This window comes from Myotis yumanensis, unplaced genomic scaffold (genome assembly GCF_028538775.1).
Source record: "Myotis yumanensis isolate MYYU_CA2020_CCGP unplaced genomic scaffold, mMyoYum1.0.hap1 SCAF_5, whole genome shotgun sequence".
Classification (NCBI taxonomy): Eukaryota; Metazoa; Chordata; class Mammalia; order Chiroptera; family Vespertilionidae; genus Myotis; species Myotis yumanensis.
Window position 1 is genome coordinate 52499799 of NW_027223756.1, and position 14584 is coordinate 52514382.

At 40.0% G+C, this 14584-nt stretch overlaps 1 protein-coding gene across 4 annotated transcripts in view; it reads right to left on the minus strand.

The window, feature by feature from the left end:
- Positions 1-14584, minus strand: part of TTC29 (tetratricopeptide repeat domain 29) — a 163644-nt gene that overhangs the window by 100532 nt on the left and 48528 nt on the right. For all 4 annotated transcript variants that reach the window (XM_070417227.1, XM_070417228.1, XM_070417225.1 and 1 more), the window contains 2 exons: positions 5360-5572; positions 1882-1967 (listed from right to left, as the gene is read on the minus strand). In XM_070417227.1, coding sequence (XP_070273328.1) covers positions 1882-1967; positions 5360-5572 — 299 coding nt within the window. The remainder of the gene's footprint in view (positions 1-1881; positions 1968-5359; positions 5573-14584) is intronic.

Here is a 14584-nt window from a genome sequence, read left to right on the forward strand (position 1 = left end):
AAAGGCTGGTCTTGTGTGGTGAGTGCAGCAGTGAGCCCGAGGCCTGCAGTGCGGTCTGCCAGGTTTCCCAAAGCCTCTGCCCTGGCTGGGAACTCAGTAACAACCATTAACTAACCTAACTAACCCACTCACCCACGTACTTGCCTACAGGAGGGGGATAAGTTCTTCCTGAAAATATCTGCAAGGAGCTCTCTTATTCCAGCCCAAAACCTGGGATAGGAGGCAGAGGAGTTAGCATATTTAAGTCTTTTAGAATGCCGAGTTCCCCTGCCTTATCTTTGGTCAGATCATCTATTCCTGGTTTTCCTCCCACTTCCATGGACATTCTTGCTTAATCCCCTTTGTACCACCTTCACCCAGCTTGGCCCTAGGACTTTTTCATCAATCACTGTTCACCTACCCTAGGAAATCTCCTCTACTCCTCACCTCTAGTTTGCTTAAAGTTACACTTTTATCAGTGTGAAATTTATACAGCATCTCCAATCTAGGTTTCCTTTTGTGTCCAGACCCACATGTACTTCAGTCTATTTGATCTCTCCTTGGATATCTTAAAATGTCCTCAAATTCAACATTCAAAACTGAACTCTCCATTTCCCCCAAAGCCGGTGCCCTTCAGCATTCTCTGCCTCAGTGAATGAGCCCGGCATCTATCCAGCTCCACAGCCATGAACCTAGGGTCCATCTGGACACCTCTATGTCCCTCGCCTCCCACCTTTAGTCTATTCCCAAGTCTTTCAGAACTACTGCATCTACTCGTCACCACCTTCACTTCTACTAATGCCCAGAAACTGGTCAGGGTAAAAGTGCTAAAAGCTAATCATTATCAAAGGTTTATTATATACCAGGCAGGTGGTCTTAAAACTTTATGTGAATTATCTTTTCTAATCACTGTGTATTAGTTTCCTAATAACATTCATTACTAGACTATCCTACACTGGGCCGAGCCAGCTCAGTCAAGGGTTCAAAAGCCTGGGTGAGGGCGGCGAAAGGATGAAGAAATGACAGACAAAGAGAATAAGCTGGGTCTAGGTGGATCTCCTGTGCCTGGCTGAGGCCACAGAGAGAGAGAGAGAGATCCAGAGGCAAGCTGAGCCTTTATTTTATAGCCAGAGGTAAACAAGGTAGTGGTCACCATAGTTACAATGTTCTTGTGAGTTTCACTTGTTTTGGCAGCACTTGCTACATCTCCCACAGCCCATTAGCTTCCCAGATAAGATCTAGGGAGCATCATAAGGTCAAGCCTAATTATGCTAAGAGGACTGTGCCCCCTAAGCTGGGACTTGTTTGTGACTTTGCCAACAGGTCAGTCCGAGGCTTAACCCTATAGCTGCGCCCTACACTACACCACTAGTGTTATCTTGCTAAATTATAGAACAGATCCAGGACATGGCATGATGCCTGTATACACAGAGATAAATGCCAATTTGTTCCACTTAGTTATGCATTCGTTGGTTGCTTCTTGTATGTGTCCTGACGGGGGATTGAACCTGCAACCTTGGAGTATTTGGATGATGCTCCAACCAGCTGAGCTACCCGCCAGGTTCTTTAGTAACTTTTTTTATTACTTATCTTTTGCTGCCATTTAAACCCATTTTCTCTTGTCCTTGGTGATATGAGAATATAGACAGTTACATGATTCTATATATTTAACTTTCATGTATCCTAAAGCATTTAATGGTAATTGACTATGTACTACCTTTTATAAACAATAAAAACAATTTTTGTGCTTCCAGAATATTGCTATTGTGCGTTAGTGTCTATATATATGTACACTGTGCTATAAGGTCCATATCTGTTAGACTTATAACAACATACAATAAAATAAAATATGACAAAACAAAAACTTAAAGTGGGAACACTTAAACATTTAGTTCAACTTACTTCTAATGCTGTGTCATGCTCTCCAGCAGCCAAGTGTGCTAAGCCCAAGTAATAGGAAGCTTCCCCTTCCATCTTTTTGTCATTTCCTAAAGTGAAAATACAGAAAATTATCGTGGCTTTAAAGAAATTTATTCATTACAATAAAGAGAATATTTGCTTTTAAGACAGTAGACAGTTATAGCAAAGTATACACATTTATCAACAATCTCTGAAATCTGTTTTCTGTTAAAAACAAAAGCCTGTTGCTTCACAATTTACCTGAATCACAGATGTTAAAGTGCATAAGTAATATAATCACGAGGAGTTATCCTCGACATGCACAGACCGGTATTATCATTTTGAGACTCATGTATCATTTCTATGCTGGTCCACCGTGTAAAGACCTATAGTCGTCCAGCATGGCTGCTACTTCTCACATCAAATAATCAGTTAAGAGAACCAACACTACCTGATGCATACACAAACATGCATACACAAAACTGATACTGAGCTAAGTCTCTAACAGGGCAGATAATTAGCAAATTCAGGAATTATTTTTTATTAGGTTCAAATTAAAAGCTATTGGTTAAAGCTTGGATGAGAGTGACTGAAAGAGTCATTTTTCTTTGTTTTTCATCTTCTTTTCACGAGGAATTAAACCTTTCTTATTTCTGTGTAATGCGCTTTATTCCAGCAATTATCAAATTCTCTTTTCCAAAAGTAGAATGTGTAAACATGCAACATGTGGTCCAATAATATATACATCATAGCATCTCATAAACATAATTTACTCACATTTAATATACTAAATATAACATTTACATATGATATACTTACAAAAACCATTCAAGATGCTTAAACATGAAAAGAATACTATCCTTCTACTTTTGGAAGTCATTGGCTTTCAGTGTCACCTAACTAACTCCTAGGTAATGCAAATGCTGACAGGTGCACCCTCACTTTTGATCTTTAGAAAGTATCCTTAGATTTCTGAACTCTGCGTTCCCACCATGATGGATGTCAGCAGGAGCCAGCAATTCTCTGTGCTGCTTTCACGCTCAGCACTCAGCGCATTATCCCTCATGAAGCGTGTCTCATTTGGAAGACTGCAAGAAAACAGGACTGCAAATGCCAGTGGCTGTATTTTTTTTCTTCTCTAGCCATTACACCAATTGCAGAGAATTATAAGATTTCCGTTCAGCGGAGTTGATGGGACCAGTAGATCTAGTCTGGAATCTTAAGTCTTAAAATTCACCTGGGCACTAACTTTTCCTCTAGAATAGGTTTATGAGTGATGGGATAGGAATGAGACTATGGAAGAGAGGGGGGTGGGTGGGCAAAAGGAAGAGGCTGAAAAGGGAAGTGGCCCTGGAATGATTAAAAGTTGGTTATACGTGACTTGCTGTGTTAAATGGAGCAACTGCATTAAACCACTAACCACAGCATGCACTGAGGTATTACTATCATTTGCATCTATTTTTTTGTAAAGGGCATCCCAGCAAAGAGGAGGAGAGGAAGAAAATCTACCCTGGTTGATAGATTTGAGCAGTGATAGATGCTGATTTCTGGGCCTGAGGATGAGGCCCAGGATTTTAAAAAGATTCCCAGGTGATTCTAATGTGCAGCCAAGGTTGAGAACCACTGATTTTGAGGCAGCTAATTTAAACAGCTGGATCACATCAAATATTAGTTTTAAAATGGGATTTAAGCATAAAATGTTTTCCTGTTTACTAGTTCAGAAAAAGTTAAGATAAAGTGAAAGCAATGAAAGAATGGAGGGAAATGTCAGCGCTATTAAAGTTGAGTGACACATCTAGCAAAGGGAAAAATACTATTTATATTGTGTAGTTTGAGTGGGTTGAATTAATATTGGCTTTGCTCTCTAAATCAATAATCATTTATCTTAAAGAAAATACTGTTTTTATTTTCAAGATTCTTGATGGGAACCATTCTTTCTTTGTTAACGACTTTACAATTTAGCATAGGGGAACCTAAAGCAAAATATCTTTTCCTAATTGATATTTTCATTGAAATTCCACATAACTTTCCAGGTAACTAAAGTCAGCTACTGCAATTGATCTAAGAGCTAACTATTTACATCACGGTTTACCCCTTTGGGGAAGGTACTAGATCACCATTCATTCAAAAGTAGTTCATGCAGTGAAATACATCTTTCAAAAGTGGGGGGAGGGGATGTTTTCCTATGGGTATTCCAACTAATATCATTAAAATACATAATAGAGACAATAAGCTAAGATATTTGCTTTTGCTCCTTAGAAAATTAAAATCACACCCAGAAAAATCAGCCTTGCTTATTCCAAATAAAGCCATCTGTTATTCCAATAGAGCAAATATATCCACAAGCCAATAAACTTCAGGTCAAGAGCATAATTTTTATCTTTTTTCCTTCATGAAAAGGCTACTCTATTAATACATTACTATCCATAATAATAAAAGTATAATATGCAAATTGACCGAATGGCTGAACAGCAGAACGAACATCCAGACTACCACGCTATGACACCCACTGGTGCCAGGCCAGCCAAGGCAGGGTGCGATGTGATTGGTTGGGGGCCCAGCCATCGCCTCATGATCACCCCGCAGAGGGAGGCCCAGGCCACCACCGACCAACGGGCTGTGGTGTGTGGGCGGGGCCTCCTTCTGCAGGGTGATCAATCATGGGGCTCCTCGACTGTGAGAGGGCACAGGCTGGGTTGAGGGACCCCCCCTTCCAGTATAGGAATTTCATGCACCGGGCCACTAGTATGGTAATAAAATGCCCTTGCATTTCACAAAGTAAAAGCTTGTGAGTATACTAGTATGCTCCACAATTTTTAAATATATGTATGCAAATGATACAGAATATCAGGGATCCCCTTTTGCAAAGGTGTTTCTACTGCTGTAATGTGAATGTGAATCACCTGGGGAACTTGCTAACCTGCAGGTTCTGATGCAGGAGGTCCCAGGTGGGGCCCCGAGTTGCTGCTTTACTTACAAGCTTCCTGGTGATGCTGATGCTGCCAGCCCCAAGGCCACACTGTGACAGGCAAGAGTCTACAATATATTAGACTTCTATTTTCCTGTTACTCCTAATATTTATCAAATCTTCCCTATTACCTGACAATGGGGAATTTACAAACAATGAAAGGTCTATCAGATTATGAGAATAATAAGACCTTAAACACACACACACACACACACACACACTTAACTTTTGCAAATGACCGTACTTTCTCATTATGGGTTCATTGTTTTACAACACTCCTCCCGGAAGGTTGTAATTTTGGAGATAAAGCTTTCAAGAAACTAATGGATTTCTTGTTGTCAGCACTAAGGCTCCTCTGTTTTACAGTGAAATTTGAAAGGATATTGATGGCATTTGTCTTTGCATTTCATAGGAAATAATCACCCAAACACTTGACGATGTTTATGTCTCTCTTGGGAGAAGCAGTGTCTGCCCATTAAAGGAAGCCGTGCGAGAGTGTTCTTTCCCACTTACCTTCTTTGGCTATTTCAGAAGCTTTTATTAGAATTCTGATGGCCTGTGTGTAATCTTTATTTTCCAGCATTTTGTCGGAGAGTAATCTGTACGTCCTCAGGAGACTCTCGCAGGACAACAAGTTGAGAGAGCGGCCTGTCTCATCCCTCCACTTCCGCCCTTGCGTCAATTGATGGAACGCTTCATAATGCTCGGCAGCTTCCAGAAGCTTACCTGCAGAATAAGAGCCATTCATAAATATAAACCACGGGCCAGAACATACTTTCAAAAATTTTGCGTACATCTTATGTTTTACTATTAAGGGGGTGTGGAAGAGCGTGAAATATATTCAAGGGTTTCTAAGACTTACGCTGGAAAGGGAGCTGTCTCGGTGTGGACCTCAGATACAGCACTGATTCTGGTTGGACACTTGCTAGAGGGATGCACTTTGCTAGTAGAAACTGACTAGGATTACTGATGTTTAGAGAGAGTGTGAAAGTCCACTAATAATTATTAATCAGCATCACACTGGCTAACATTCATTTAACATTACATACGCAAAGCACGGAGTTATGTGCTTTATATGCATTTCTCAATCTTCAGAACAGTCACATGGACTAGACGTATGATTCCATTTTACAGAAGAGAAAGCGAGGGTAAGAACTTTGCCCAAGATGGCACGTGTGGTGGGTGCGTAGATCCAGGCAGTCTGACTCCGGCGCCCAGGCTCTGCACCACTGCCCTGCACTGCTCTCCCACCAGGCAGCATTCTTCATTCTCAAGAAGGATGCTGGTATCTTGAGAAAGGATGCATCCATTAGAACTTTCAAATTCAAATATTATGGGTCTTCTCAAAGTTGACAGAACTTTCCAAGCAGGCATTTGTGTACATAATTCTGTTTAATTTTAAATAATCAAAATGTAACTTAACTGCCTTTCTGGATTACATTCCCCAATCTAGTCCAACTATATCTTCTCAAAGCCAAAACTCTAAATTAGCTTTGAGTCATTTCATTCCTTGAAATATGAGCAAGCCCATTTCTGGAAGAGCAGCTTGCAGCTCCCTGCTGTGGATTGCCTTGTGGAAATGTTCACCCTGTCCTGTAATGTAAATACACTTTTATTGGAGTTCCCTAATTGAAATAAACTGGAAAAGCACTTTTATCTAGGAGTTCAAACAGAAGTGGTTAAGGATGAGTCCAAACAGCCTGAGTTTCTATCCCAACTTTATTTTATCATTTTTTGCTGTTGAGCCTCAGGCTAATTACTACCCTCCCTGTGCCTGAGTTTAATTCTTCTGCAAAATACAATTATAGTGGAACTATTCAAGGTGTTTTTGTGAGAAATTAATATGAGTTCAATACCTGATGCAGAGTATGTGCTCAATAAACATCGCTACTGTTGACATAGTGATAATAGTTTTTAAAAATCCAAATGGTTGATTGAAATATAGCCACTAATTTGTTTTTTTAAATTAAATATATTTTATTGACTTTTTACAGAGAGAAAGGGAGAGGGATAGAGAGTTAGAAACATCCATGAGAGAGAAGCATCTACCAGCTGCCTCCTGCACACCCCCCACTGGGGATGTGCCCACAACCAAGGTACATGCCCTTGACCAGAATCGAGCCTGGAACTTTTTAGTCCGCAGGCCGACGCTTTATCTACTGAGCCAAACCAGTTAGGGCACTAATTTGTTTTCTAGGTACAATTTCCTTTTCCTGCAAAAGACACAGTTGAGTCCTTATTACCATGTTATTGTGGCTGATTAAATTAACCCTGTTTAGATCATATCAGGTTCAATGTATTTCCTCAAATAGGATTCACTGGATATTACAGGTTGGATATTACCGGATAGTGTAGCCACTGCCAAGACTATGACATATAATTTCCCCCTATTTTTGCACCAAATTTGTTATCTAACATTACCAATATTAAAGCATTAAAGAATGCACACATAAAAAAGAATAGTATTCACACAGAAACACAAAAGAAATGGACAATGTCCTGTCTGCCAGTCTGCGTGGCTCAGTGGTTGAGTATCGACCTATGAACCAGGAGGTAATGGTTTGATTCCCAGTCAGGGAACATGCACAGGTTGCAGGCTCAAAACTCAGTGGGGGACGTGAGGAGGCAGCTTATCAATGATTCTCTCTCATCATTGATATTTCTATCTCTCCCTCTCTCTTCCTCTCTGAAATCAATAAAAATATTTTTGAAAAGAGAGATGGTTAATGAACAAATAATCTGTACCCAAATTCAGTAAAGACGTGGCCTGCCTGGACCCTGCTATGTCATGCAGAGGAGGGCATATGAGCAAAGACACAGACAGACGGGAATGTGTACTGCAGAGATGTTTATAAACTTGTACTATGAAATTTTCACATGATAAAAGACTGCAAAGATGATATTATAAAGACTATAAGTATTATATTATATAGGAATATTTCATTACATGGCCTGGTGTTAATATTGAAAAGCATCAGAAAACATTTACAAAACATTATCAGTGTTATACAGGTGAGGAATGGGTTTTTCCTGCTTTTATTTTTTCTCTCTCATAACTGTCATTTCCTAATGTTTCTATCAGCACATTATGCCCATTTGTAATAAGAAGTATACAATAGGAGCTATTTTAAAAATAATGCCCAATCCTTTTTCATTTTTTATACAAATACTCAAGGTTGAAGTTCACTGCTCTAATCTATCTTTACATTTAACCGACAATTTTTCTTTACCTCCCAAAAAGCAGCATAGTTTGTCATCTCTCTCCTTAGCACCTCTCACCAGAAACACCTTTCTCTGAATACCCATGACCCTCATTCTTTAAGAAACTCGAATGAAGCATTGACATATATGTGTGCTATGTTTCCTCTGTTAACTATATTTCTACCTGTAAAGTATAGCTCTGCCTCCCTGGGAAGATGTATACAAGAGTTCTTTTTTCCTATCCAGCATCCATCTATTCACAAAGCATAGACACATATTTCTCTTTGGCCATGTGAACAGGAGATGGTGGGTACAGGGTATTGTGAGTAAACCAGAAAGTCCAGAAAAAATTGGGACTGTAAGCAGACTAGGAAAGCCTTAACAACACCGAGGGTCACATACAGTAACCAGATGGAAAGAGGGTCCAAAGTTGTGTTATAAAATAACAGGTTTGCTAAGAATTTTAGGAGGAGAGCCAGGAGATGAAGCTTTGGTTAACTTAACTAATTACAATGACATGCAAATGAGGTATAATGAAGCAAATAAAATATGAGAGTTGATAGTCATGTTCAATATTTCATTTGCAAGGGGACAAAAAGGGGGAGGGGAGGGGAAGGCCGAAAGTGGGGAAAGGAAAGGTGGAGGAAATGGGGAGAGGGGTGAATGTGGGGAAGAGTGAAGGAAAGGTGGGGACTGTGTCCTTGTGTCCCACATATCCCAGACTTCCCTGGGTCACCGATGCCATCAGGCATCATGCACAGGCTGTCTAATCAGGAATGAGGTAAGGGAGGTACTTGGGACATTGGTGTTGGCCGGTTGCAATGAAAGGCGGCCTCTGAATTACTGAGAATAGCTGTTTTCGGTTGAGCTCGATTTTTGCTGGGGCTTTGGGGCTAGTAATGCTCAGCTCCTGATGACTGGCCAAGATTCAGCTCTCAGAAGAGACTACTTGAGGTGTCCCACAAGGAAGGATCGTTGTTCAAGACGCTCGGGTAAAAGAGAACAGGGAACTATTCTCCCCTGCAGGCCTGCTAGGTGCTAGTCAAAATAGAAAGCTTCCCCATCCCATACATTATGTGATTTAACGTTCAAAAAACTGGTGAAGTAAATATTACTCTTACACTAAAGAGAAAGCTTAAGGCTCACAAAGGTTAAATGACTTAAATGGCTAAAAACGGATGTTTAGGATTTAAACCCGGGATCACAAAAACACGTACAGCTTCATACCACCATATCACATGCTAGTCAACAAACCAAGGGTCAGGACTTTAGGTGGGGTAAGTTATATTTTCTGGACATAAATCTCTCAAGTAAAAAAGTAATGCTTAAATTGTGTGATTTCTAGTCTCTTCCCGTTCTATAACTGTGACTATACTCAGATAATCAAGGTCACCTCTTACATAAAAGCACAGGTGTTAGCCTCTGATGGGCTTCGGATGTGACCTACGTCTAAATTTCTTCCCTGAACCACGTGGTGACATCTGTGGCGGGGGGGGGGGGGGGGGGGGGGGCACCTGGAATTCCTCAGGTGCCCCAGACTTAGTCACCCGTGGCCATACCTAGCTGTTTATGGTTTCACTGTTCCTTAATCACTTTGCCACAGACGAACTCACTGGGGATTCTGATCAGCATTTTACACCAAAGTGCCTACACAGAGGAAGTAGAGTTTTCCAGTCCTTCTCAGATGTAGGGATTCATTTCTAAAATCATTCGGAGGTAAAGAGGTCAGTAAATAAGCCAGCAGGGACTTGATCTAAATGACCATAAGCACATAAAAGGCGTGGCTAAAACTGCTAAAGGCTGGTCAGATTGAAAGTACATATATAAAATAGTACAATGTTTGATTTAAAATGTTAAAATATACATCTATCCTATAAAGGGACTATAGTCATCTAAATATGCAAGTATTTCCCTTTAAGCATGATTAACAATGATATGATTTCCATCCAATTTATATTTCCAACTGTGCATAGGAATTTTAAAGATTTTATTACTTTCTGAGTAAAGACTCTGATATTGAGACTACATATTTATTAAGACATAATACATCTTGTTTTGAAATTTAAATTTAATAGAAATACCTTAAATGGTCATCAATTGAGTGCTCATTTTGACAAAGCTAAATATAAATGAAGATCATGAACTAGATTTTTGCACTTTGGCTCATAGCATCCCTTTATAGCATCTTCCAAGTCTTCATATACAGCCTACTACACTTTGTCATCAAATAAACTTAAAAAAAATAAACTTTAATGTATTAGAACCAGGACAGATTTTCAGATTCTACCATCAATCTCATTGAAGGACAAGGATCTAGACAACTGCCCTTTTCTGGAATTATCAAATACCAACATTATTTCCTCTTGAAGAAGAGGTCAGAGAGAAGAATGATTACACCAAGGTCTCACAAAAATAAAAGTTAACTGAAATAAGGACAGAAAAGAGAAGGCCTCGGGAATAGTCATAGATGTTAAAAGTCTCCTGAATTACCAGCAAATACTCATCACCGTAAGCAACAAGGATCACAGGAGTCATCACAATAAGGAAGATACACCAACTACTGCTCACCCAAGTGCTTGGCAAGAATATAGAGAGTCCACTAATACTTCCAGTGACTCAGGGAAGAAAATGGAGCCAATATGTCTTGTTGAATAGATTGGAGATGGCCTCCCATCAATATCATCAATGATCGATTTATCTCAATAATAGGAGGTAACGTCAGAAAGCACATCTTAGGGACACACCATGAACAAGTGCGTAGAACAAGAGGATCCAGGTGTGGATAGAAGTAGCCTAAGCCTCAGGGTGGTTGTTCTTTTAAACAATTATATAACATTTACATAAACAATAAAAAGGTTGACACATAAAGGAAATGTATTTTGTTTGTCACATAAAGGAAAGTGCACTTTCAAAATAACACTATGAGAAAGGAGTTTCACTTTACCGAAAGCCCACACAACCAAGAAATCCATCCATTTATATAAAAATACGAACCAAACCCAAACAATGTTGTAAACTGCAAAATTGCTTGGTAGGATTCTAAGACAAACACTATGTGGAGAAAATAAGATTTTATATATTTGGGTATTATCCAAATAGTTGTTTGCCTCTCTTCCCTGCGTAGCGTCTCTGAAAGTTTATAGATATTTGTGGTATCACAGCAGATGTCTAGAACAAATATTAAGCAAAGGAGAATGTATATGATCTCTCCCATTTTAGTTTTTTTTAAAGTAGGAAGATTGACTAGATATTAACACAAATGGGTTTAAATGTGAAGCTGCCATAAAAGCAGGAACATAAATGTAATTCTCCCAGCCGCTATTTTGATGCACATTTTTGATTCCATGAATATTTTATGAAATGGCCCAAACTAAAGCCATATAACATTCCTGCATTACTGATGCTTGCGCCCGTAAGCTACGAACATTAGAGGCATGATTGAGTGCATTAAAATGAACTCATTCAGCAGTGCATTGATTACTTGAAGGGGGAGGGAAAAGAAAAAAGAAAAAAAAAAGAAGTTGCTCCACTTAAGAAAACAGCACACAAATCTAAAGTTTGCAATATAATAAGGGGGAGAGCAAGTTTGAATAAAATAATATTTCATAAATAAAGTGTGACTCTGTCTAGCCTGACATTCATTAGGCAAGATGTTAATTATGTCCAAAGATGGCTCCTGGTTTTTTTTTTTCGTTCAGGTAATTTAAAATGTCACAATCTCTAAGACGCTCAGACTGGCCTGCATTAGCTCCATGCATCAGCAGTTCTGAAAGTAGCTAATTATTTCCTTTTCTATCAACTTGTACATTTGCCAGTGGAAATAATGCCACAGAAACAATTGCATGAAAATAATTTGACAGGCCCATAAGGCCTATTTCTTCAGCAGCACTCATGTAAGTCTTAGGCATATTTAGTTCTAAATTGTGCACATTTGTTGAGGAATTTAGGGAAATATTCCACTTTAGTTTAAAGCAGCAACCTAAAGGAACAATAAAGCTTTATGTATATTTTATGACATTTTAATCTGGAGCTACTGGACATCTTTGGCGTTAAGCTACTATTCCATACAATGTAGACATAAAATCTGCTAGAAGCAATATTGAAGAGTCGCAGAAAGAGAAAAATGTTATTGCCCTTTTGTAAAAACAAAAGACACTGCTTTCCATTTCAGTTTAACCACCCGAACATTTTATATTATCTTTAGGTTTTTACATTCCATTCTGATCATTATAATGGCACTATACATGCAGAAATAGTTAAGTGCTGGTCCCATTTCCCAGTGGAAACTATCATTTTCAAGGGTTTCTCTCTTGTCAGAGGAGATCTGTTCTATATTATAACCCACTGCACGCCTTTGCAAATGGAACACTGGAAAGCAGAGATTCTGTCCTGCAGCTCAATAGTCTCCCTAATAAACCAGGAAGAAAATGTGCCCATAACTTTTGTTGCTACTTTGGGATACTTAGAAGAAATTTAAGATGCTATTTAGAAAATGAAATTCTTCCTTTATCATTTTGAGCAAAGACTTCAGATGGACATTATAGGAATGATACCACACCCTGGTTAAAGGGCACGGGTCATTAAGCCAGACAGCGGAAAGGACCCCAGGAACACAGGTGTGGGAGGAACTCACCAAGGGCTTTCTTACTGATGTTGGCAATGCTAATAAGTTGATTTTTAAAATCCAGAAGATTTGCCGACTGGTGGGAGGTGGGGGACTGGGTGAAAGAGGAGAAGGGATTAAGAAGTACAATTTAGCAGTTACAAAATGGTCTCAGGGATGTAAAGTACAGCATAGGGAATACAGCCAATAATATTTCGGTAACTTTGTATGGTGCCAGGTGGGCACTGGAAATATCGAGGGGAACACTTGGTAGATGATTGTCTAACTACTGTGCTGTACACCTGAAACCAATGCAAAAAATAAATAAATAAAATCTAGAAGATCCCTACAATATTTTGGAGGAACTGTTATTAATTGTTGTTTGTGATTTTAGATGGCTGCATTGTGGCCAGTGATGGAAACGGTGGGCAGGCTTCACTGGTCTATGTTCTAATAAACATAGGCAGGTGGTTCCTATCCAAGTTTTCTAGTTTCTAAGGATTAAGCACTAGACATCTTTGCTCTTACATGTTCATAATCAGAAGTATGAAGATTACTCAATTTTTTAAAATGTGTAATGCATAAATAGGAAATTCATACTAGCCATTATAAACCTGGTAGAATTCATAGAGTTTACTATTTTTCCTCAAATGATAAATTGTTTTACTTCATGGTTTCCACCTCACCTTAAAATACTAAGTTAGAGGTGTTGTTGACAAGCATAAAAATCTGAGAAATAAAGTCAGTATTGACATTAGATCAACTAATGAATTATATTGCTCTAGACTTAATAATTTAATTCTTACTTGAATCACAGTGTTCCTGATTTTAGATAAACCACATACTGATTATGGATATGTATTTATATGAGTAAAGAGAAAGGGATGGAAGCATATAGACCAAAGTATCAGTATTGATTAACTTATGGAAGTTGGAGGTGAGTGGTTTTGATTGAAAATAAGCATATGGTAATTTGGACATTATAAAATAAACTAGAGGCCCGGTGCACGAATTCATGCATCAGTGGGGTCCCTTGGCCTGGCCTGCACCCTCTCATAATCCAGGACCCCTTGGGGGATGTCAGAGGCCTGGTGCAGGTATTTGGCCCGATCACCACAGGCCAGGCTGAAGGACCCCACTGGTGCATGAATCCATGCACCGGGCCTCTAGTGTGCATATAAGATCTTTGGTTAATCTCTTCTGGCTCTCCTCCCTTTGTCCTCCCTCTTTCCTTCTGAGATTCTTCAGTCTGTTTCATGTTTCCATGCCTGTGCATTGAGCATCTGCCCCCTGGTGGCCAGTGCACATCATAGTTACCGGCTGAACAGTCCAGCAGTCGAACAGTTGAATGGCTGCTTAGTCTTTTATATATATAGACTAGAGGCCTGGTGCACGACATTTGTACACTGGGGGAGGGGGATTCCTTAGCCTGGCCTGTGCCCTCTTGCAGTCTGGGACCCTTTGGGGATGTCTGCCTGCCAGCTTAGACCCGAACCCCTGGAGGATTAAGCCTACAAGTAAGCCTGCAGTAAGACATCCCTCTCGCAGTCTGGGGCTCTCGCAGTCCCGGACCTCTCGTTCCTTACCACTCACCTGCAGTGGAGGCAGGAGAGGATCCCACCACTGCACCACTGCTGCGGCATTTGCCAGCCATGAACTGACTGAGCAGCACTCCCACGAGAGCGCACTGACCACCAGGGGGCAGCTCCTGCATTGAGTGTCTGCCCCTGGGTGGTCAGTGCTCATCATAGCAAACAGTCATTCCACCATTTGGGTTCATTTGCATATTTGCCTTTTATTATATAGGACTAGAGTCCTGATGCATGAGATTTGTGCAAGAGTAGGCCTTCCTTCCCCTGGCTGCTGGCACAAGCTTCCCTCTGGCACCTGAGACCTGGGCTTCCCTCCGGCCACTGGCAGGCACCCGGGACCCG